Source organism: Eulemur rufifrons, chromosome 2 (genome assembly GCF_041146395.1).
Source record: "Eulemur rufifrons isolate Redbay chromosome 2, OSU_ERuf_1, whole genome shotgun sequence".
Taxonomy (NCBI): domain Eukaryota; kingdom Metazoa; phylum Chordata; class Mammalia; order Primates; family Lemuridae; genus Eulemur; species Eulemur rufifrons.
In genome coordinates, this window is record NC_090984.1 from 24595210 (window position 1) to 24619165 (window position 23956).

A 23956-nucleotide genomic window follows, 5' to 3' on the forward strand; every position below is an offset into this window, starting at 1 on the left:
TTCTTTGGGGCCACAATGTTTTATTTTAAAAATAGAATGTAAACTTCAAAAATAAAACAATCCTTTCTAATTTAATGAAAAATTTTCTTATTTTTTATTGTTTTCTGTGCATGCAACTTAAAAAAATAGTTCTGGCGGCTCCCAAAATGAAGAGACGTGTGAGTTACTTATGCTTCATGAGGCCCTGGGTTCAAAATTAGCGTGAGTTAAATACAACTCACATGGCAGTTAACGTGTTAATGTTTGCTATAAGAGTGGTTTGAAAAGAGGACCTAACTCAGCTTTGATAAAGATAATATTGGAAGTATTGAAGGATGAATAGGAATTTGCTAGGAAGGGGAAATTCTTCCCGGAAAAAGGAAAAAGTATGAGCAAAGTCTCAGAGATGTGAATGCACATGGCTTAGGACAATTGTGATTGTAGCAGTCAGTTGCTGGTGAGACTATCCTTGAAAAGATTGTCCATGGATCTCAAGCTAGGTAAAGGGAAATTAAAGCTAAGAGGGCTGTGAGAGGGAGGAGACTTGATTAAAAGGTAAGAATTGGAAGGATAAGGAGGCTGTGGACAGAGTGGAGTATTGGATTCAGAGTTTGTACATTTCCAAGTAATGACAAGCTCCAGGCAGGATCTGCCCATTGGAGAAAATTACTTAGATTGGCTGGGAACAGTGGCTCATGCCTGTAATCCTAGCACTGTGGAAGGCCAAAGCAGGAAGATCACTTGAGGTCAGGAGTTTGAGACTAGCCTGAGCAAGAGCAAGACCCTATCTTTACTAAAAATAGAAAAATTAGCCAGGCATGATGGCACCCATCTGTAGTCCCACCTACATGGGACGTTGAGGCAGGAGAATTGCTTGAGCCCAGGAGTTTGAGGTTGCTGTGAATTGTGATGACACCACTGCACTCTAGCCGAGGCTACAGAGCAAGACTCTGTCTCAAAAAAAGAAAAGTTGCTTAGAAAAAGTGGAGGAAGAGATTGCTAGAAGTTGCAGGCATAAAGGAACTTTGGTGTTAGGGTATTGAAGTTTTTACAAAGATATTAATTGAAATAGATCAGGGTGATGTCAGGCAGTAGTAAGAAAACAATTTTAGGAACCAAGTACCAAGACCCTCAGGGATTGAGGAGGCATGACCAAGAGGTAGGTGAGTAATGTGATGAAGAAGAATAGAAAATACCATAACTGGAGAGGTCTGGAGCTCTCTGTGGTCAAGGTAGGGGGATATAGTCTGTAGCCAGTTAGTAAAGCTTCATGGAAAATAGTTCAGGAGCTGGAAGGAATCTTAGAGATTATCTAGTTTAACCTCTTTGTTTTTTGGTTGAGGCAGCTCAGGTCCAGAGAGGGGAAAGTATTAATACTTCTCCTGATGCCATTATGGAAATTATGAATGAGTTCAGAACCCTGATCTCCTAATTATTAGCCCAGAGTTCATTTTACCAGAAGATCTCACAGCTGCAGCATCTTTCTTCCCCCTACCCTTAGCTCTATTATTGTTCCTAGATTTGCTGTCTGTCATTTCATCTTTTAGGCCATGTAGTTTTAGCCTTCACCAGTACTTTGGCATATAGGTCCTTATCACCACCTGAATGGGAACAGTAAGAAATGTGACTTTCTTTGCTACTTAGATTCCTGACTTTCATGGAAAGTCTTTTCTCCCGTTGTCTTCCTTTCACTTCCTGTCAAATGCTAGTAGATTTCTTGATTGTATCTTACAGGGAGGAGCTAACATTTGAGATGCTTGTACTGGAACCCCGTGCCTCTGACGATGAAACCCTTGAGTCTGAGGCCTCCATTGGGACTGCCGATAGCTCAGAGAATTTGAATCTGGAGTCTGATGGTGCCATCTCTGAGAAATCAGGTAAATGAACATGATAAACCAGAGACTGCAAATTTGTTTTGCAAAAGAGAAATAAGAATTCCCAAGCTAAGACAAAGTCCCCTTTAAGAGTGCAGTGACCCTACATGAACAGTTAACAAAATCTTGGAATCACTGATCTTTGTGAAGCTTACATATAAACTATTCATCAGACCAACCCATGATGTAATGCAGTCTTTTGGTAATTTAATATTTTCTCCTGTGTTTACCACAGAGAAAAGCCAATAACCACAACACATGTCTTACTGAGCCATGACCCATTTTCTAAGGGTGGGTGGCAGGAGCTGTGTCCCACTGTGAGATGGCACTATGTGTCGAAGGCACATCTCAGGAAATTGTAGAACTTACTACATATACTGGCAGTTTTTAAAATGATAGTTACTGTTCTAGGCCTCTCCTGGTGACACAAACACCAGACTTCCTTGGGGTTGATTCTGAAATGATATATAGATGGTGAGCTCTTCTCAAGTCAGACTGGACTCTCCAAATCTTAGCCCACCCAACTGCATGTGTATACAGTGACACTTATTCGTGACATAATGATTTGCTTTAGAGGGACCTGTCATTTACAGCTTTGGTCTCTTTTTGGCACTAGAGAGAAGCTTAGCCCTTAGCTCCCTGAAGGCAGCTGGCAAGTCTGAACCTTCAAGCAAGTTGCGAAAGCAGCTAAAAAAGCAGCAAGACTCTTTGGATTCAGTAGACTCTTCGGTTTCCTCTTTATATCTGTCTAACACTGCATCGTCTCATGGAACCAGAAAACGATTTCAGATTTATTCTAAATCTCCATTCTATCGAGCTGCCTCAGCTGGTGAGGCCCTGGGAATGGAAGGACCATTGGGCCAGACCAAATCCCTGGAAGACAGGCCTCAGTTCATCAGCAGAGGAACCTTCAACCCTGAAAAGGGCAAACAAAAATTAAAGAATGTGAAAAACTCACCTCAGAAAACCAAAGAGAATCCAGAGGGGACAGTCATGCCTGGCCGCAGGAAAGCTGTGGACCCAGACTGCACTTCCACCCAACAGCTAGCGCTCTTTGGAAATAATGAGTTTATGGTCTGAACTGGCAGATGTGTTTCCCTTCATGGCTACAGAGTGGTAAACACATCTCATCTCCGGGGCTTCTTCGCATCACCTCACCCACAATAGTTCATCCTAATTGTGGGTCCTGCCTTTTGCCTAAGCATATGGCTAAGACCTTGTGTGCTGAATTCCTGGACTTCCTGCAGAAGTGGAAAGTCCTCTTGAAGCCTGCTGGGGATGGTGCCAGCTGTGCCTTGGCTGCTGTATTTGAGTTGAGATTTTACTAAACAAAGCCACCTAGAGCCTGGGGATTTTGGTCAGTTGCAGTTGCCTCTCCCCCACCCTCTTTTCCCTTCCCAGAGGTGGCTGTTGAACTAGGTGGTATACTGGGGCCTGAGGGACCCTCTGCTCTCCAACATTTGAGGAAAACATATAAATCTTTCTTAACCACGAAAGCAAAAGCCTTTGGGTTTATTTTGAGATAGTTTAGGAACAGGGTGGAATATAATTTTTTTCCAAGGATTTGTAGACAAACACCTAAGCCCTCTATTTTAAGATTTTTGAAAAACATTCCATGTTATATTCTGGAGAAAGTAAAAAAGTGATTGTTTCCATTAAGTCATCAGAGTGTGTCTCAGACATCTGATTATACAATGAAGAATAGAGTACATGTTTTGTTTTTTGATGATGTTTGATGTCGTAATAATCACTGCTGGTTTAACTCCTGTTTAGTTCCTGAAAAATATATTGCATGGGCTAAAGTGTCAGTAGCCATACTATTCTTATGTTTCCTGGTCCTAGGATCAGATTCCTTTTCTGTTTTTTTTTTTTTTTTTTAATTTCCCAGAGACATGTTGATCTCTACACATGAGGGTTTCATCCTAATCCCTTCAGGCTTTTTTCTTTGTATAGATTAAACTGAAGACCGCATATGAGCCTATTCAGCTGCTGGTGGATTCCCACCACAGACTTAGACAAATAATGTGACCGTTTAATCAGTTCTTTGCAAACATTCACACGCAACATTGCATGAGTAAGTGTTACAGAAAGCTGCCAAAAATAAAAGGTTCTTAATATCACCCATCTAACCTTTATCTTCTTTTCCTCAGACCATCAGTATTAAATAGATTTTTTAAAAAATCAAAGACTACTTGAAGCTATTTTTTTTTAATATTCTGGTTATTGAAGTTTACTGTAAGTATATATGTATAGTAGGCATATTTCTTTTTAACCGTGTGCTTCCCTCCTTCCCATGAAATTTCTTCCCACAGATTAGGGGCCACTGGACAGGGGGTGAGAGCCACTCATCATCATTTTCACCACTGGGTGGTCTTCATACACCTGAGTTATAAAGCATTTAAATGTCTTAGCATTTGTGGGATTAGAAATCTGTTTTTGCTATTTATAATATATGAAAAATGAAACTGATACCCTTTCTTAAGTATGTGAAAATGTTTATTTTTGAAGTTACTAAATGCATCTTGTCTAGCTACTACATGCACTGTTCTGAAAAAGAGCCTTTACCATCTATCACCTGTATTTTGGTTATTCTTCCTTTTCATGCTTCTTTAATTTGAAGTTATGGAAATACTAAGTCTTTTGTTAAGGCAAAGTCTCTCCTGTAAACACAACGTTGAACCTCATGCCACTGCCTCGGTGGCTACTGGCCAGCCCCAGAGGTCAGACATGGAGCATAGTTCTGAGTGGTAGCTAAAGGTAGCAGGAGTCTTGCCTCTCCCTGCTTTGGGTTCAGAATTGAGCCAGGGAAGGGGAACTTTTAAAATCTCCAGAATGATGATGGTTAGTGAGTAAATGTTAAGTCTTATGTCCCACAAACATCTGCCATCTAGTTCATGTTGTCCTGAGGTGTAATAAATGTTAAGCCTTTAACAATCTTAATTTTGAAGAATCTGCTAAAGGAAAACCCCTCAGCATGATATGTCGCAGTGGAAGTTCTGGTTCCTTGGCCCGGTGCCAGGCCACACAATGTGTGTTTCAGTTTCCTTGGGAGAGTAGTGTGCTACTGGGCATTAACTAGTACTCTCCGCTTGCTCCGGAATGTTGGTTAAAAACCATATTTTTAAAAAGAGATTATCCTTGTTGAATTTCCTTTGGCCCAGAGGAATGGCCTGGGGAACACATCTTGGCACATGTTCTTCCTTCTAAATCTTTGTGAGGTTTTTTGGCAAGATAAGTTTTTGGCAGTTAAAAAACTACATATATAGGTCACTTTATAGGAGCTGGGTGATGGATGTTAAGAGACTTTATAATTTTTCTCAGGGACCTGAAACCTGAATTTGGATAAAATTAAATAAAAAATATTTGTTTTTGGTTGCCAGTTTTGTGGATTTCTAGTCATTTGACAAGCTACCAGGATGGGGAGTGGGGGTGGGGAAGAGAGATCCACAGAATTGTAAAAATAGAGAGCAAGTGTGGACCCCTCCCTTTGAGGGCAAGAAAGCTGTTCTCATAGGATAACAGGCCTTGTTGGCCTGATAAAGAGATGAAGCCATACTCTTAAAAACCTTCAGAACCAAATGCTGTATCTACTTCCATCTGTTCTTAACTGGTCCTCTGCATGGTTAAAGTTATGTCACCATAAGGTGATGCTACATTACAACACTTAGGATTAAGATATTTAATCTTAATATGTGTCAAATTTGTGATTTCCTATTGCTTCGCCTTTGCTTCTTTACTTTCTCAAATGCCTCGAAGGAAATCTCCGCATGGCAACAGTGGGGCAGCCCCACATTTGGAGCTCACACTCCCAGATGCAGAGCTTTGTAGTCACAGCACACATTCCCAGCCTCAAAACCTGGATTTTCAGTTCTGCCCATTAAAGCCAACATATCCCTGTAATTGTGTATGTATCATGGAAAATGTAACAGAAACAGAGAAGTGTAATTTCATTCTGTGTCACAAATTGTAGCAAATTAACTGCAAATACAGGCAGGGTTCAGGGAGGTAATGTGCATAGTTTGCAGTGTACTTTGTACTTCCTGCCATTTAAATTACTTTGCCACTCTGGGCTTCTGAAAACACAAAGGGAGATACAGCCCTCCCACTATGAGCCTTGCAGAGACAGAAGGACCTGAGGTCGGGGATAGAATACTGGAGCCCTTCCCTTCTCATGCTTTGGAAACCTGCCATAGCTCTTACCCTGCTGGAAGGTTATTAAAGACTTCTGTGCTTCATCACAGTAGTACTGTCTTACTGACAAAGACAGAGAGGGTCACAGAAATGCATTGAAAAGATGCAGGCCAGCAAGGTTCTATAGTCCCACCTCAGTGCCTGTGGGCTGCGTGTTTCTAACTATAACTAATGAATGTGTACCTTTCACAAGCACTTTGGTGAACTAGAGAGAAGAAAGGATTCTCAGGATGTGTTCAAAGCTAAGAGAGTTTTACTTTTAAAAAGAAACATAGTCTAGATGGCTTTCCTCATCGTCCTCTCTTTTTCCTTCTTGGTGGGGAGCTGGGTGTGGGGCATGCATCATTCTGTATTGACAAAAATGTGTTATGTCCACCCATACTTTGGTGACAACTCCTCAGCACTGTACCCCAATACCATGCTGGCCTTCGTAGTAAAGTTCCTTGGTATTTGTGGGAGTGGTCTTTCTATGCCCCTAGAATATTTTTCTCCACTTTTCTCTGGAACCACTCCCTCATTTGATTTGGTGTTAAAAGGGTAATAGCAAAATGATTGTGGAGATGGATCTCTTAGGTCTTGATGGTCTCTTGGTTGAAACTGTTTTCAAAAAAGCCCCACCACGGGCCTGTCACTTTGCTATCCATCCATACCTAATGCCTATTTATCACCCCTCTTTATGTCATATAAAAGTTGCACCTTTTGAACCAAGTATTTGTAATTACTATGGGAAAGGTGTGGACTACAGTTTAGTATTATATTATTTTAATGGATTTAAAGTAATTTATAAGTATGCTGAGTGTAAATTTTTAAAAGACTATGTATTATAAAGGACATATCCTGTGAAATATAATATCATTTTACTGTTTAATAGAATAATTCTATAAGAAAAATGATTTATCTCACCCACAGAACTGATTACCTTCCTGATGCAATCAACAGGCACTTTGTAATTTCGTTTTTGTTTTTATGGAGGGGGTGGGGGGAACAAGACATCTGTATAAAGTGCAGTTTGTGTCACTCAAAATATGCACTGTATGGCTACACAAAAGCAGCTTGATGAACAAATCACCCCATGGCTCATTAAAGAACAAAGCTTCCAGAAGCAGCAGTATGTGTGGTTTGTTTTCTGACCATTCTGGCTTCCACTCCAACTTACTCCAACTCAACACGAAAAAATAGCAGTGAGTTCATAGTTACACTAATGAGTTTTTAAAAGACCCAACCCAAAATTGACAAAGTAATTTGAACTCAACTGAATTCATGTGAAGATGAGATTCAAGGTGTTGGTTTTTCTGTTATGGGTGCTAGCTGCTGGCTGTCAAGATTTCATGTCGTCCCCTTAAGGCTAGATGGGCAGGGAAGGCAATAAATCTGCATTTAGGGTCCTCACCTAAATTGAGGCCATCTGAAGAAGTGGCAAGATCTGTTAACGGAGGGCTCAAGGATTTTTGCTGAAACGCAGCACAACACATTACAATAGAAACAAAAATTCTAACCTTTTTGTTTTGTTATCTAGAAATCAGTTCTCTTCGCCAGGTTTTCTTCTTGAGACGGAACCCATGTTGACCCTCAGGTTTCAGTGTAAAGGGCAGTGGTACTGGAAAGCTTGCTGTGAACCCTTGAACTGGGTTAGATGTCTTGTGTTCCCCACAGCTCTTGGTATTCACTGCGTCAAACACTTGGCATAAGCCTCTCGAGGCAAAAGTGTGCCGTCTTGCTCACCTAGGTCTCCAGCACCTAACAAAATGTGCTGGGCACTTCGAGTCTTTCCTTGCTCGAAGTAGAGAAGTGTCTCATGAATACGAAAACTGCAACTTTGATTGAAAATAAAGACCTAGATAGGGCCCCAGGGACTACTTCTGTGGTGCTTCATGACCAAAAACATTTCTGACCTTGAGGGCAGAAAAGAGCTTTCAAATTATCTCCTCTCTTAGCAAGGACCCTACATGCAATGAGAGCCATTGGCCATCAGAATTTCAGTGAGGCCAATTTACAACGAAAGGTTGAATAAATCCTAGGATACGCTGAGAGCTGGGTGGTTGAATCCTGTGGGCGATTTTCCACTGGGCTTAAATTCCTTGCACCTGCACTCTGACTTGGTGTGGGAACCAGAAGGAACTCAAAGACCTTGAGCTCATTCCCTCAGAGCCCTCAAAGGGAGAGCCTTGACCAATTTATTTCTCTGGGGTTTTTTTTGTTTTTTTTTTTTTACTTTTTTATTGAGGTCTAACTAAATATAGTAAAGTGCACAAGTCTTAGGTGGACAGCTCCATGAATTTTTATGTATGTATACAATTGTAAAACCACCACCCAAATCAAAATACAGAACATTTCTAGTATACTCGCAGGCTTTCTTGGGCCCCTTCCCAATCAATCCCCCCACCCCACCCAGAGATAACCACTACTCCAACTTCTATCACTATCAGTTAGCCTGGCCTGTTCTTGAACTTTGTATAAGTGGAACTTGTGCCTGGCTCCTTTCATTCAACTTTTATGTCTTCAATTTATCCATGTTGACCCATGTATCAATGACTCATTTTTTATTTGTTTTTCATTATATGAATATACCACAATTTATTAATCCATTCTACTGTCGATGTACAGTTTGGGGCTACTATGAATAAAACTGCTATGAATTTTCTCATAGTATATTTTGATGGACATTTCTGCTAGGTACACATACCTACCTACCAGTGAAATTGCTGGGTCAAAGGGTGAGCAAATGTGTAGCTTCAGTAGATTGTTTCCCAGAGCGTGTGTGTAAACATTTTACTTCCACCCCCACTAGTTTTTGAACATATCACAAAGGAGCTTCTCCATTGGAGTATTCCCTATGGTCTTGCGGAAAAAGAGGAGCTCGATGCGTTCAGAAGTGATAAACCTCAAAGATGGGAGGAGGAGGAGCAATTTCCCAAACCTGAGCAGGAGAGAGCACACTGTCAGTTTTATCACCAGCTTCGGAGCACTAGTTCCGGGGCGGTGCCCCCCCAGGAAAGGCACGGGAGGAAGGAGAGGAGAGATGAGAGGCATCCAGGGTGGGTCAGGAGGAATTTCGAGGGAAAGCCCCATTCACTAGACCAGTTGCCTCCACCTACCGCTGACCCATTGTGAGCCACTACCAGTCCTCTTTAGTTTAGGAGTGGGATGAAAATAATGAATAAGTCTTGTTCATTATGTGTAAAGATTAGAAAGTAAGAAGTCATTTATATTAATTCTACACAGATGGTTCAACCTTACCAAGGTGCGGAAGCAATAAGCATTCAGTATGCTCCTCGACTTACAAAGGGGCTATGTCTGAAAGTGCATTTTCAGCTTACAATATTTTCAACTTAACAATGGGTTTATCGGGACATAACCCCCATCATAAGTTGAGGAGCACCTGTTTATGAATATATTACTATATATGTGAGTATTCTGATAATTATACGATTAGTTTTATATATACAAGTGCTGGCTGGAAAGCACCCAGCCGTGTAATGTGTTATTGTTATATTAACAACGGCTGGGTAATTTGCAGACAGCCCTTGTATATGAGAATGTATTTATAAGAGTATAAATTCCCATCTGTAAACTACCTAGGATGGTGGTAGTCAGTACTGAAAATGTTATGAAGTCAAAGGATAATTTTGGTGGCTGAGATACTCATCCAGAAAAAAAATTCATTATAGTTTTAAAGAAGTACCGCCTGCTAGGGCAGGGGTCCCCAGTGCAAGAAAGGAGGCTGGGGAAGCCCCGAGAGAGATGGAGAGGATCAAATCTTCCCTGGGTGAGGCCTCACAGTGGGGTCAGTGCCCAGCGTCAGGGCAGGCGCTCCACGGTGGGGCAGCCCCACGCTCAGCTCACCAGGAATAACTCTGGAAAGACTCCGCCCCCGGTCAGCGATCTACTGAACTGGCTTTGCCAATCTAAGGGCTCCTTTCCCTCGAGCGTGCCAAGTGCGGCACCGTGTGGTCACACACCCCTCCTGTCTGTCTTCCCTGCTTTTGATTTTCTGATCCAAGGAGTGGGAGGAAGAAGTAACTATACAGTCAATTAGAGAAATTTTTTTTTCAAACTGCAGCTATTGACCCAATTATAGTGGTTCTGCAATCAAATTCAGTGTGTCATAATCAGCCTTTTCTAAAAAAATGAAATAGAAATATCAGCATAAATTGTACAAAGTAAGGGTAGGTATTATTTGGTGGAGCTTTGTTTCAGCATCTACAATGGAAATGGTATTTCTGTTTTTAGAATACTGAAATATGCTGACGTAGAGAATCCCAAACCACAATCTAACACTCAGTTCTGCCTGTAGCAGGTAATGAACTGCCACGTAAGTGACAGAGGGAATCTTAATCAGCATTTTGAAACTTGATGAGTAACCAGTATGCTGGGACATCTCTGGGAACTGGTCTCCACGGAAAGGTGGCCTAGGAAGGCCCCGGGTCTCCGGGCATCTGTGATGACCACTGTTAGGATGCTGTGTCAAGTCTTAGTGACAGCAGTTGTTCTCCCTGGGCTCACAGGAAGCACAGATCTTCCTGGGCAACACGGTGTTTACCTTTTACACTTGGACTCTCCTTAAAGAGAAATCACCTCTTCTCCTTGTGATCATTTCCCAAATTAGAGGTGATTTAATTTGGAACCCCCAAAGAATGCAGGTAATATGGTCTAAAATAGCCACTGGACGCCTGGAGGCCAAGTGGTCCAACCTTGCTGAGGCTGCCTTGCATCTGCTGGTGCTGGGCCAAGGGGGGCAGCCCCAGAGCACTGGCTCCTGCCTCCCCCCTCCCCCAGCCACACTCAGCCTGCAGCTGCCTGCCAGGACTGGGCTGTAGTTCCTGCCAGTACATGGCTTATACCAGCACACCTCTACAGGATGCCTGCTGCACCTCCGACAGACCTTATGTTTCCTCAAAACTATCCTTCCTCCTGACTTTCCTTTTTATTTTTGGATAATCTCTTTTCCCAAATAGCTCCTCTTCCCGCATTCCTTACCGTCACCCAAGTGCTGAGTCTGAGCCATTGCAACCCCGAGTCTCTTGCATTCATAATCCCCTCCACTCCCCATGGCCACTCCCAAAGGTCAGAACTCCATGGAATTCCCTGGAAGGTGGCAGTAGCTATCTCCTCCCCGGTATTATCTGCTGTACTCACTGCCTCGCCAGTCTGCACGAGGTCTGACCTATGGATCTCACTCAAAAACCTGCAGTGGCTCCCTTCTGCCTCCCAAAGCAGATGTGGCCTTTGGCTGGCATTCAAAGTCCTGAACGGGCTGGTCCCGGGCTGCCTTTCTGGCTTAATCTCCCACCTTCTAGCTGGCAGGAATCTGTTGTACCTTCAAACTGGGCTCCTGTCCTAAGAACACATCCACGCTCGCCCCTCTCTCTCCCTTTGTAAATGATGTTTTCTCTTCTTTTAGACCCCACCCTCCCTTCCGAGTCCAGCCCCGCATCCACAACGTCCCTCCCTGCTCTGCTTTACACCTCCCACACCCAAGGGGTCTCTGTCCCCTTCAGACACACGCAGCCCTTCTCACGGTCAGTGTGGTCACTGTGCCGGGTGGTCCCGGAGGGCAGCAGCTTTGTCTCATGCATGTTTGTCCCCACTCTGGGGCCTGGCTCTGCGCCGGGCACACAGTCCATGCTGGGTACACACTGGCTGGGCTGAGACCTTGTCCTGTCTAACTGGGGCAGCCCTGGGGTCGGGGCGGGAGGCTGGAGCGGGGAAGGAATGGATGGGCGGGTGGGCGCGTGCTCAGGTCACCTCACAGGCTGGCTGGGGTGGTGGGCCTTGCTGTGTTGGCTCAGCATCACCTGGGACTGGTCCTGCAAGGCCTCCACGTGCTCAGGGTCCTTCAGGCCCCGCGTTTCTGGGGAGAAGCAGAGCCAGTGAGCTCCTCTCCCAGGGGCTCCCCAGCCTGTCCCCTCACAGTCAGCCAGGAGGGGCCCTCAGGACACCTCCCTCCTCCTGTCCTCCAGGTAGAGGCCTGCACACACCTGCAGCAGGCCGGTGGCAGGGGGAGAGTGAGGGGCAGAAGGAGTCACCGGAATTCCCAGTCTTCATCCCAACCAGTTCCCTGCAGGGCTTGGGCAAAGACCCAGCTACCTGGTTTGAAGAGGACCAGGGCCTTCATGCAGGCGAACTCTGTGGGGTCCACCGCCAGCGCCCGGAACCGAGAGATGGTTTCCCGCAGGACGCGCGTCTCCACACTGGCCAGCGTGAGCCGGCCCTGAGCGCCGCCGGCAGCGGCAGCGGAGGCCTCGGGCGGGAGCAGCAGGGGGCAGCCGTCCAGAGGCAGAGACCACTGTATGGCCGCCAGGAGGAAGAGCTCACTCCACGCCTCTTCCAGCAGGATCACCTGCGCTCAGAGAGGGTGTGAGTGTCACGGCGGATACACAGCTTCTCTGGCTCAGCCTGGAGCCTCCGCCTCCTTCTCAGACACCCCAGGAACGGAAGGGCTGGTTCTGGGTGCCCAGGACGCTCTCCTGACCTCTGTCTGACATCAGCCAGGGACCCAGAGCTCTGGGATTTGGTGCCATCTGGCTCAGCCGCCTACCCTCTGAGACACTCTGTGGGTTCCATCCAGAGCTGCAGCTGGAACATTTAGGAAAGTCTAGAGGCACGGGAAGGTGGGCAGCCACAGGGACACACCCCAGGAGTGTTGTAATTTGTGTGCACTCAGGAGACTCGGCCTGACTCTTCTGAGCTGCTCCATCTACACACACAGGCCGGCTAAGGGGATGAGACCCTCAGTGTGACTCCCTTCCCGGCCTACTGTGAGAGGTCTGCTTGCCCGTTAGAAGCCCAGATGGGCATCCTGGAGGTGGAGAGGTTGGGCTGAAACTCAAGGCCAGAAGTCATAGGCACTTGTGCTCCAAGGCGGCCTGGAGTTGGATACTCACGCTGTTCACACGCTGTTCAGGGCGTGCAGATCTCCTGTCACCGACAGGATGTCTGCGGGGCCTGAGGACCTTCTAGGGGGAAAGAAGACCCAGGGAACCATAGGTGCTGGCTTCAAATCCCTGGTCCCTGTGGGTCCCTGGCCATCGTCCTCACCTAGGCGTGCAACCCGATCATCAACTCTGTCCTGGAGAGGTGTGCACCCCATGGTCACCAACCCCGACTCAGAGACCTGTGTGTTCCCACCCACTGCCATGCAAGCTGTGCACCTCCATTCACACGGCACAGGGGTGTATGTGCCCCCATCTGGCTGACACGCATGGGCCACCTGACCTCGGCCTGGCCCAGCTGCCCAGTGTGCAGGCCGCTGGTACCTGATCCCGGAAGGGCAGGCTGGAGAACACCGGCAGGTTCTTCGCCCATTTGACAGCCATGAACAGCAGGCGAGCCGACGTCTCGTGGATGCTGTCCAGGCCGCAAGGGGAGGAAGAAGAGTATGAGGATGGGGGGAACTCAGGGTCATTGCTGGTGACGTCGATATTTTCATCAGCTGTTGGGGGAAGAGGGTGTGAGCTCAGCACCTGCTCCACGGGGGGCTGCAGGGAGGGCTGGGGGTGTGAGGGTCAAGGCTGGGTATGTGGGTCAAGGCTAGGCGTGTGACCCTGCTGTGACCTGGGAACGCAGGCCTGTGGCCTGGCCCTTGGCCGCCCTCCCACTTACCATCCTCTGGCTCCAGCTTAGCACAGGTTTCGGCTGTTATAAGGCTGGCCATGAAGTGGTGGCCCAGGGCCCTGGCCGCAGACACAGGCGTGGGGCCCCGCGGGCTGGGCCCTGCTGAGGCCGAGGGAGCCACCAGGGGCTGGGGGCGGGGCTCAGCGTCTGACTCCATGCTGTCCAGACGGACCTGGGCTGTGCTTCGCGGCTGGCGCTCGTTCTGCACAGCTGGGGAGTAAGGGTGGGTCAGGACACCCCACCGGTCACGCCCATCTCTTCTGTCACATGCCCCCCGGGTCAGCGCCTGACTCACCGTCCTGGTTCATGCCCGCCTGCAAGCACTTCTTCAGCCGGCAGGCCTGGCACTGATTGCGATGGGCCTTGTCCACGGGGCACATCCCCGCCCCCACCTGGCACCTGCAAGTGCAGGGGAGTCCCTGGCGTCAGTGTCCTGCCTGGGCCCTGGACCATAGAGCGGACATTTCTGCCATGGTCCCTTCCGCCCTGAACACCTCCGCACCCTCACCTGTAGATGAGCCTCCGCCTCACGCTCCGCTTGAAGAAACCACTGCAGCCGTTGCAGGCGTAGATGCCGTAGTGCTTCCCGCTGCTGCTGTCCCCGCACACGCGGCACTGGAGCGAGGGGCCCACGCCTGCGGGGCAGGGGCAGGGCTGGGGCAGGGCCGCACACTCCCCGGGCCCTGGCTTCTTGCCCACCCGCATTCCATCGCTCACGTGTCTTTTCCATCTGGAAAGCGTATCTCTACCCCCACCCCAACCCCGGTTTCTGGCTGTCCCCAGCTCAGCGGGCAGCACTCAGCGGGCACGCGCCCTCCCCGCTCCGCAGCTCCCCTTCCTTCTCTGCGGTGTCCTCGGCTCCATCAAACCGCACACATGCCTGGCAACACCGCTAGGGACCGCTTCGCCTCCGAGCCCTCAGGTGCCCCTCTGTTCCTCCCTGCCACCTGTCCAGTCCTGGCTCCGCTGCTCCCCCGGCCCCCACCCGCCGTGTTGCTGGGATTCTGGGTTTGCCTGCAGCTTCCCTCACACTGGCCCACAGCCCTGGGAGCTGGAGCTCAGTTGCTCTGGCTCCCTGCATGGTGCCTGCAAACCCCTGGCCCACACTTTGCTCCCCAGGGGCCCAGACCCTGCCTCTGGGAAAAGCCATACCTGCTGGATCCTCCCCCAGGCCCCACCTGCCTGGAGACTCCTTCCTGGAGGCAGCCCCCGCTGCAGGTGCAGCTGCAGCCACGGTGGAGCTCATCGGAGCTATTGGCCTGGTCCTGGGCGGTCCCAGCGTAGCCTCTGCCTGTCTGCCCGGGACCCCCTGGGGTGCTGAACTGAGCCCAGCCTCTGCCTCAGTCTCTGCACCTCTCTCTCTGTGTCCCTGTCTCTCTTCTGTTTCTCCTTCTCCCTCTCCCTCTCCCTGGTGGTCTCCCTCTGTCTCTGTATCTTTCTGGGTCTCTGTCTCTCTCTGTCTCTGCCTCCTGTCCCCTCTGTCTGAACTCAGGAGCTGCCCCGAGTTCCTGAAGCCCCTCACAGCGCAGCTCTGGCCTGAGGAGGTTTCTCCCAGGGAAGCCGCCGGGCGCAGTTCATGATCCCCTTAATCTTTACTGTCTCCACAGGGGATCAGCCAGCCACACCTGCAGCATTACCAAGGTGCCCCGGGAGCCGGCCAGTCCTGCCGCCCCCACGCCAGCTCCCAGGCTGCCCGGTGTCCCCAGGGCCCTGCTGCCCTGTGCTCTCAGCTGTTTGTCATTCAATGCCAACTCTTAAAGGGAGGTGTGGACTCCACTTCCTCTAAGGACTTCAATCTTGGCATGTGTCTGACGGCAAGTGTGTGGGGCCCGTGTGTGTGTCCCTGTGCCTGTGTGGGCTCCTGCGTGTGATGCTCCCTTTGGGTCCCTGGGAGACCCAGCTCTCCACCCTGGATGTTCTCACACCAGGCCCTTGATAAGGGACTGCTTGGGGCCCACGATGTGAGGGTCCTGGCCCCTGGAAGGCTGCCCTGCCTTCCTCAGTCCCCAGACGCCCAGCACAGAGGAGGATCCCGGGACGGGTCCAACGTAGGGTCTCAGGCTGGCCTGGAGCTAGCAGGTGTTTTTCTCACTTACCTAGAGAGCTGGGCCTGCAGGACAGGAGGGGTGAGGACACAGTCACCTTGAGCCTGGCTCTGGGCCCTCAGGCGGCTTCCCCTTCCTCCCCTGACTGGGGCACACAGCCCTGCCCTGCCCCAGGCCCAGCCCTCCCAGCTCAAGCCCAGTTGCGGTTCTGAGTGGGGGAAGGAGTCGTCCATCCTCCGTGGGCCCAGCCCAGGCTCAGCAGGGAGAGTGCAGAGAGCAGAGACAGACCCAGGTTCCAATCCCTGCTCTGTCACAGGCAGCCATGTGTCCCTGGGCAAGTGACGTCACCTGTCTGAACTTTGGTTTCTTCGTCTGTAAAAAGGGATGACAGAAGTACCTGTCTTGTAGTCAGGGAAACTGAGGTAATTCATGAACCGTGTTTCAGGGCCTGGTCTGGTAACACATAACAAATGATGTGTGCGCTTGCTGCCAGTGCCACTCCTCAGGGTCACTGAGAATGTCACAGGGTGACCCTCAGTGACTAGCCTCTCCTTTGCCTGCCCCTCCCCCTCTCCACTTGCCACCCCCATGCCGGGACAGAGCTGAAAGGGCAGGTGGGCCCGGAGGGGACCACCCATCCTCAGCAGACCTGAGCGCACCTGTGGGTGTGCGGGCGGGGGTGGCCCAGGCTTGGAGCCCAGGGGGATGGGGAGACAGTACAAAGCTTCCGGAAGGATCATGGAGTTAAAGGGACAGAAGGGGGGCATGGCCCTTATGTAAGTGGGGTTAACCCTCACTGTGACAGGGAAGCACTCTTGGGGATTTGGAAAGTCAGCTCGGGGGCTTTGCAGGGTAATCTGCTTTCTGGGGCCTCAGAAGATCGAGGCCATGGGACTGGGCCCTCTCGTCCATCCTCTCTCCTGTCCTCACCCCTCCCTGCCTCCTCCTGCCAGTAAGCCCCCCAGACCCTCCACTGGCACGGTCTCCAGCTCCACCTCACGCCAAAGCCAAGGGCATCTCCCCTGAACCTGGCTGGCTCCCTCCTTCCCAAAGCCCGTCTTTCCCATTTCTTCTGGAACACGGTCTTTGCCCTGAACTTGCCATCACCTTGATGCACCCCAAGGTCCCCACAGCAGAGATTTTTGCTCTCCCTTCGAGGTTTCACACACACTCGCAGCTCCCGGGACGTCGGTGTCCTGCCTGCGTCTGTGCCCTGAGCTTCCCACCCACAGATCTCCCGAGCCCCGCTGCGGCGTCCAGCTCTGCGCCCCACACTGTCCCCCGTGCCTCTGCACGGGGCTGACCCAGGCCCCAGGGTTCACAGAGCCGGGAGCAGATGTGTGCAGGGATGGAGAGCCTAAGGCTGAGCCCGTGGGTCTTTGGCCCGAGGACGAGGACAAACTGATGACAAAGAAGCAGGAGAGGCGCAAAGGGAGACTCAGAACAGCACCGGCCAGGCTGTGGAGTGTGGAGGATTCGAGGGTGGAGGCATCACCACGACAAGTGTTCTGTGAAGTCACTGAGAAAGCAAACCCTTGCAACATTGTATTCAAACCTCTCACAACCCTTTGAAGGAGCTGTCCTTGTTACCCTCAACTCATAGATGTGCTAATGGAGTCAGAGAGTTTAAGCCATTTGTTTCAGACACACAGCTCCTGAGTGGTGGAAGCAGCTGGGGTGGTGGTGGGGATTTCAGATGTGTCTGAGCCCCAAACTCTGCTCTGCACCAGGAACATGTCCAGGGAGCAGCAGCCTGCGCTGGCCTCAGCAGCAGGTGCACGGGGGTGGCTGGAGCTGTTCAGAAGGAGGGTGGGGAGGGGGGAATGGGAAGAAGGAGCTTGGCTGTGAGGGAAGGAGGCCAAGGGGGTTGTAGGGAGAGTGACACTAAAGAAAGATTGTATTTTCCCCCATCGAGGGAGATATTTAAACAAAAATATTTTAGGAGAGGGATTCCCTTTAAAATGGGAGATGCAGAGGAGAAAGAGCCAGAGAGAGGAGAGGGTGAGGCTGGAGGCAGGGGGTAGCTCGAGCCCTGCCCCGCCCCCAGCATCTTGGAGAGACACCGGAGACAAGAGGAGGGGCTTCTCCAACCTGTGGGGGGCTCACCTGTGAGGAGCTAGCGACCCCAGGGTTTAAGGGCAGGCCCCGGGCCAGCACCCCTCCTCTGGGATCCTGGCTTTATGTTTTCCTGGCTGTGAGCCCGGCAAGGTATTCCACCCCTGCCTTCAGTGTCCTCCTCTCTAAAATGGGTGGGACGGTGTCCCCTGAAGGGTTGTGATGGGATTAAAGGACTTGACAATGCGGAGTGGTTAGTGCAGACAAGGAAAAGCTTTTCTGTTTCTCTGGGGTGGCCACAGGCCACAGGGGATGGAGCTGAGCAGGGAAGGGATTTGCTCTTCCTGCCCCAGATGCTTAGTCCCCTCCCATCCTTCAAGGCCTGTCTGGGGCCCACCTCCTCCAGGCTGGCCGCCCCAACTCCCCAGCCCACCTGCTGTCTCCTTCTAGAGGGACCTTGTCCAGGGCCAAATCTTGCCCTCATGGTGAACCTCACTCCAAGTCCGCTCTCACTACTCGGTCCAGATGGAAGATTCCAGGGAACAGGTTCAGTTAGAGTTTCAGGTTAGGTGGGCATGAGAATCACAGGAAGTCTGTTTTTTAACTTGTGTATATTTCTCTATATTCTGTAGTGGGCCTGTATTACTTAGAATGGCAAAACAAAACAAAACAAAAAACCCAGTCCCATCTAAGGAAAAGACACCTTCCGTGTCCGACCTGCCTGTTCTTACACCGTTTATTTTGACCTCGTTATGTTGACTCCTCCCATCATTTGTATGCTGGGGCGGTCCTCTCTCAGCCTGGCCTCGGGTCTCTGGCAGGCCAGGCTGGGCACTGTGTGGCGAAAGGACGCCAAAGCCCAGCAGGGCCTGGGGCTTGGGGGGAGCGGTTCTCCGATCTGTGATCACCAGCTGCTGCTGGGGCAGATGCCAAAGGATTACTCAGCCCAAAGCCCCCAATTTGCTGACTAAGCTGCCAGAGGCCACCTTATCACTAATACAATTATTCCCCCAGGGGATAGGTCAGCACCCCCACCCCACTGCGGAGGCCTGGGGCGAATGGGGGTGGAGCAAGGAGGTGGTGCCTGCCATACAGGCTGTACAGCGACCTCCCTCTGGACCTTCAGGGCCCTGGCAGGTCAAGTGCCTTCCCTTCACTGTGCCACTAGGTCCCCAGCCTGGGGGCTGACCCAGGCGCTGGCAGAGGGAGGAAGGGGTGGCTTCCGCGGCCAGGCGGGCTGGGCTGACTCCATGGCTCCCCTCCCAGCAGCTGCGGACTTCTTGATTGGGGCACGGTTTGTTCACAACTTTGGGTCCTGGGAAAAGGTCTTCTTGCAGGATGTCTTTAAAAATGCTCACCCTCCCCCTCCCCCTCCCCCTCCCCCTCCCACGTGTCTTTACCATCCTTGAAGCTCTTAGCGAGTGGTAAACGCACAGTCTCTGCAGCTGGGGACCCAGCAAGTCCACTCCAGGAAACTATCCCAGGAAAATTTAATTAATATGGATGTTCCCTGCAGTAATTTCAGTAAAACATCTATCTGCGGACAACTGGCTAGATTATGTTCCTTCTGTATGGTGGAATGCCACGCAGCCACCGCAAATGGTGGTGTTCCCGCCTTCGTTTACACGGAAATATGCCCAGCATGTTCCGACTTCAAAGCCACCTACAAAACAGCCTGTAGAGTTTGATTTCATGTGTCCCAGGGGAATTTCTGGCCAAAGATCACGAGACGCCTTTCTCCTTGGCAGGGCCTAAATGAATCAGTGGTTTGTTTCTCTAGAGCAGGGAATGGAAGGTTCAGGAGTCCTAGAGGCAGACATCAGCAGGGACATTTCTCAACAAAGCCTCTTTCTTTTCTTTTCAAGATAACATTTAGAAATAATCAGATATTCTCCTGCACAGTTTTCCCAGCGCTTGGCTAGTGAAGTCTTTTCCCTTGAACCATTTTAAAGGCCCGGGCAGAACTGGAGGAGACACTGCCGCGTCCTAGGACAGGCAGACAAAAGGCAGCCTGTTCTGGGCACACCTGATCTGCTCCACCGCAGGGTGACCCCCTTCCTGCTCTGTCCCCGCGATGAGTGGCAGGGACGACCTCCAGGTCAGCTTCTCCTTCCTCCTGGGCACCCCGAGCGCTGGGCTTCTCAGTTCTCTAGCAGCGCTGTCATAAAGATGCCACCGCAGAAACTCTCACCACAAGCAGAAATTTCTGTCGCGTTTGAAGGTTTAAAACCAAACATATATTACAATAAAATAAAGCTCTTTTCATTTTTAAAAAAGAATGGCTAATTTGAAGTCAGTATCACCTATAATAATAGTAGGAAAGACTTAGGAAGAAATTGCGTACTTATACAAGAGACTGAAACGCTTCTCATGCTCTTGTTTTCTCTCGTCCCTGCCCCGGGGGCGTGGGGAGGGCCTAATATCTAGCAGCTGCTCAGGCTGAGCCTTGGCTGATCAGAACAGCTGCAGCTGCAGGGGGTGCGTGGCTATTTGAAAACCAGTACAGAAGTATTTTAAAAGTTGAACAACAGGTACAACCATACCAGTGTGTAATAGCTGACTGACCCTTCTTGTCATAATATTTTTTATCTCCTAGAAATGAAACGACTTAAGGCAGAGCTTTTCGATCTCAGCATGACTGACATTTGGGGCCAGTTAATTCTTGATTACGGGGGCTGTCCTGTGCATTTGTAGGTTGTTTAGCAGCATCCCGGGCCTCTGTCCACTAGATGCCAGCTGTGACAGCCACAATGTATTCAGACATGGCCAAATGTCCCCTGCGGGGCAAAATCACCCTTGGGCTATGCCATGTTGTGAGGCAGGTCACTAAGTCTGTTTTCACAGATGCAGGGAGCGTTTCCCATGATACATGTCTGCGAGGAGCCCCAGGTCCATCAGGCAGGTAATGTCCGCAGTGTCACGTGTATGCAGATTCAGGAATTATCTGGAAGGATGCTCAGGGTTGACACAGATTTTCTCTGAAGGAGAATTTTATTTTTTTCTTTATTGTTTTCTGTATTGCTTGAATGTTTAATACCACCCATGTATTAATTATAATCAAGTTAAAATAAGGTTTTTAAAATATTTTTAAAAGAGACTGGTTAATCTGAAATAAATAAGAGCTATAAAATAATAGGGAATATTTATTAAGAAATTGTTGAGTGCCAGACATAGTTCTATGTGTTTATAGGTGTAAACTCACTATCCTCAAGACAACACTATCAGATAGGTAATGTCATTATTATCCTTGTCTTACAGATGAGACTGACATTACAGAGACGTTTAGCAACTTGCCCAGTGTCACACAGCTAGTAAGTGACAGAGCTGCGACTCAAACCCAGGCAGATAAGCTGATTATGTTATGATCTACCCAAGGGTAAGGGATAAAACTATGAGACTATCCTTAAAAAACCAAAAACTTTCATGCATTTAATAAAGAAAATCTTCTCCAGACACGTCTTGTTTCTAGGTGGGTTGAAAGGAGAACGCAGGTATTCTGGGCTGTGGAAAGTCACTTTTGAACTGGCATTTCTGTTTCCAGCTTTCCTACGAGATGCGGATTCTTAAACTAAAACTATACTATATTAATAATAAAATCTACAGAAATGAGCTAAAGGATCTCTCTGTAGGAAACTTTCTTGTCTGTTTGCTTTTTTTTTTTTTTTTTTTTTAAGATAGGGGGTCTTGCTCTGTTGCCCAGGCTGGAGTGCAGTGGCCTGATCATAGCTCACTGCAGCCTTGAACTCCTGGGCTAAACCCACAGTGTGAGAGTCTGTCTCAAAACAAACAAACAAACAAGCAAACAACCCCCCCCAACAAACAAAAAACCCAAACAATTAGAATATTTAAGGAATTCTTATTTAGTTATGACAATGGAATTGTGATTCTGTTTAATGAAAAATAATCCTTATCAGCTAGAGACATATTCCAGAGTATTTACAGGAGAAATGATTGAATTTCTTGGATTTGCTTTTGAAGCTTGCAACAAAAGTTTTTTTTTTTTTTTTTTTATAAACAAATGAAAGAAGAGGGCAGATGAACCGCGAACAACTCAAGCTGATAGCTGTTGATGTGGGTGATGGGTGCACGGATTTCATTGACCTATTATGTCTCATTATCTCTAAATTACCTCTAATTGTGTTTGTGATTGACAATTTACATAATAAAAAGTTTAAAATACAAATACACACACAAACGGACCGCATGAAAAATGAAACAAGAAATGCGGTTGATGACCGGACACACTCTGTGTTCTAAGTCTTTTCTTCTTTCCCCCTCCGCTTCCACCCCCTGACCCTGAGTCTGTCCTCGCCGACCATTTGCATGTCGCCGGCAGGTTCTGCGGAGTAGGGCGCAGGGGGCGCAGCTGCGCGAGGGGTCCAGGCGCGGCCGGGCAGCGGCGCCCCCTGCCGGACGCCGGCGGCGCGGCGAGCGGCGCGGAGCACCTGGAGCTCCCTCCTGCCATCCGCGCCCGAGGAGGGCGCGGAGCGTCCTTGGCCGCCGCCTCCAACCGGCTCGTCACACCGGACGACGGGCTCCGAGGTCTCAACGACACTGTATCATCGCCCCCCCACATCCCAATCACCTCAGAAACCGTTTTATGCCTTCATTTGAGTCTTCGTGCCTGAGCTCTGTGAGCCTAGGAACCTCGTCCATCTTGCTTAAGGCCCTGACGCGCAGGCGACGGCCATTGTCTGTCGAGCGACCGCCGCACACGCGGGTGCAGCCGGCCCGGCTCCGGGCGGAGTCTGTGCCTCGCCCGGCGGTCCTGGGTGGCTTCGCGCCTGCGCCCTGCGGCCCGGTCCGCGCCCACGCGCTCTACCTTAGGGGGTTAAAACGGTGACTTGCGATCGGAACACGTCAATTTAGAGCTTCTCCGGGAAGGGAGGTGTCGAAATGAAGAGTTGCAGATAACTGGTAGAAAGAGAATGGGTTCCAGTAAGAAGGGAGTTATCTGGCCGGAGCCGACCCTGGCCGCGCAGTGGGCTCCCTCGGGGTGGACCCCAGTTTTCCCGGGGTCTCCCCGGCTTCCGCGCGGGCCTGTCGGTACCCCGAGAGGCTGCGCCGGTGTCAAAGGTTTTCGAGGTTTGCCGAGAGAAGGGCCTGGCCAGGGTGGGTCTTGCTGCTGTCTCAGCCAGGACAGCTCTGCTTTCGTCTGTTTCATGGTTAGTAGGATGTGGGGTGAAGAAAGGTTTTCTTCTCCTAAACAGGGACAGGAGGGTTGGAGGAGGCTCAGGTAGCAGACTCTATCTGCTCAGCGGCCTTGGACAAGTCTCTTCACCTCTCTGCACTGTGACAGTGAGGAAATAGTGAAGCTAGTGAACCCTACATGGGTGAAGACTGAATTAGATGACCTCTCAAGTTCTCGCCCAGATCTAATATATCGTACCAATATTCATAAAATCATTAATACTAGTAATTTGATGCACTTGCAGTACCTAGAAAGGCCACAAGATGGCGGTGTTACTCCATGAGAGAAGTTTTGCCTATTGATTGGACTGTGTGATTCCTCAAGTCCTAACGCAAGAGATTTGGGAATTTTCTGGGAAATGACAGAAAAAAAAAACAAAAACAAACAAACAAACAAAAAAACACTTCGTTAGTACTCACTTGCAACTCCAGGCAGGGCATTTGAGCTATTACTGATGAGTCCTCGCAAAGTTACCTACAGCGCCTAATGCACAGCTTTGTGTTTTTCTACCAAAGTGCCAAACAGGAGCAGTGCGATGGAGTCAGGAGCCCACTGTCTAACGCTACGGTGGCATCTCCACCTCGTAAAAGCATCTGTTCTGTTCTGTTCTGTTCTGATAACTGCTTCCTGTGTGCTAGAGCTCCTCACATATCATACACATCCAGAAAATAGATGCTGAACGGAGTGGATGTTGGGTTCGTTGAATTGAATCGTGCGCCTTGACATTACGCTGTATGGGGTCCTCTGAAGAGGCTCTCCCGCGTTCCCACAGGACTGTTGGGATGATTGGTCACGATGGCTGCAGACAGAGTTTGGGGTTAGAATTTGGTTTTTCTGTATTCTAGAGGACATTGCCTCATGGCCCAGATGCCTAGGATTTGGTGAGCAACGAGCAGGAAGGATGTTTACTGAACCAAAGCCTGGGAGCAATTGTTAGGTTACGCCTGGCAAACCTGCCTCCTAGAAGGGTCTGTCCACACAAGGATGAGATTCTGTGGTCCCGTTTG

The 23956-nt window shown here is 49.5% G+C and overlaps 2 protein-coding genes across 2 annotated transcripts in view; one reads left to right on the top strand and one right to left on the bottom strand.

Annotated features, from left to right (window-relative positions):
• Positions 1-3172, top strand: part of MYO9A (myosin IXA) — a 193691-nt gene extending 190519 nt beyond the window's left edge. Inside the window, exons 40-41 of the mRNA XM_069458108.1 lie at positions 1714-1856; positions 2470-3172. Of these exons, the coding sequence (XP_069314209.1) occupies positions 1714-1856; positions 2470-2933 (607 nt within the window). The 3' untranslated portion in view covers positions 2934-3172. The remainder of the gene's footprint in view (positions 1-1713; positions 1857-2469) is intronic.
• A 5656-nt stretch (positions 3173-8828) lies between these two features.
• NR2E3 (nuclear receptor subfamily 2 group E member 3) lies at positions 8829-14916 on the bottom strand. Its single transcript, XM_069458114.1, has 8 exons — positions 14811-14916; positions 14167-14293; positions 13954-14057; positions 13647-13868; positions 13301-13476; positions 12132-12384; positions 11790-11895; positions 8829-8961 (listed from the first exon to the last, which is right to left on the bottom strand). The coding sequence occupies exons 1-8, from the start codon at positions 14902-14904 to the stop codon at positions 8829-8831; spliced, it is 1215 nt and encodes a 404-aa protein (XP_069314215.1). The 5' UTR covers positions 14905-14916.
• Between the last annotated feature and the right edge of the window lie 9040 nt (positions 14917-23956).

What these genes read in the sequence shown, in the direction of transcription:
- NR2E3 (XM_069458114.1), bottom strand. Translation starts at nt 14,904, where the DNA reads ATGAGCTCCACCGTGGCTGCAGCTGCACCTGCAGCGGGGGCTGCCTCC. An exon ending in GGCGGGCATGAACCAGGACG is followed by an intron (nt 13,869 to 13,953) that starts GTGAGTCAGGCG and finishes CTTACTCCCCAG; the next exon opens with CTGTGCAGAACGAGCGCCAG. An exon ending in CACCCCAGCCAGCCTGTGAG is followed by an intron (nt 8,962 to 11,789) that starts GTGACCTGAGCA and finishes TCTCCTGCTCAG; the next exon opens with GTTTGGGAAATTGCTCCTCC.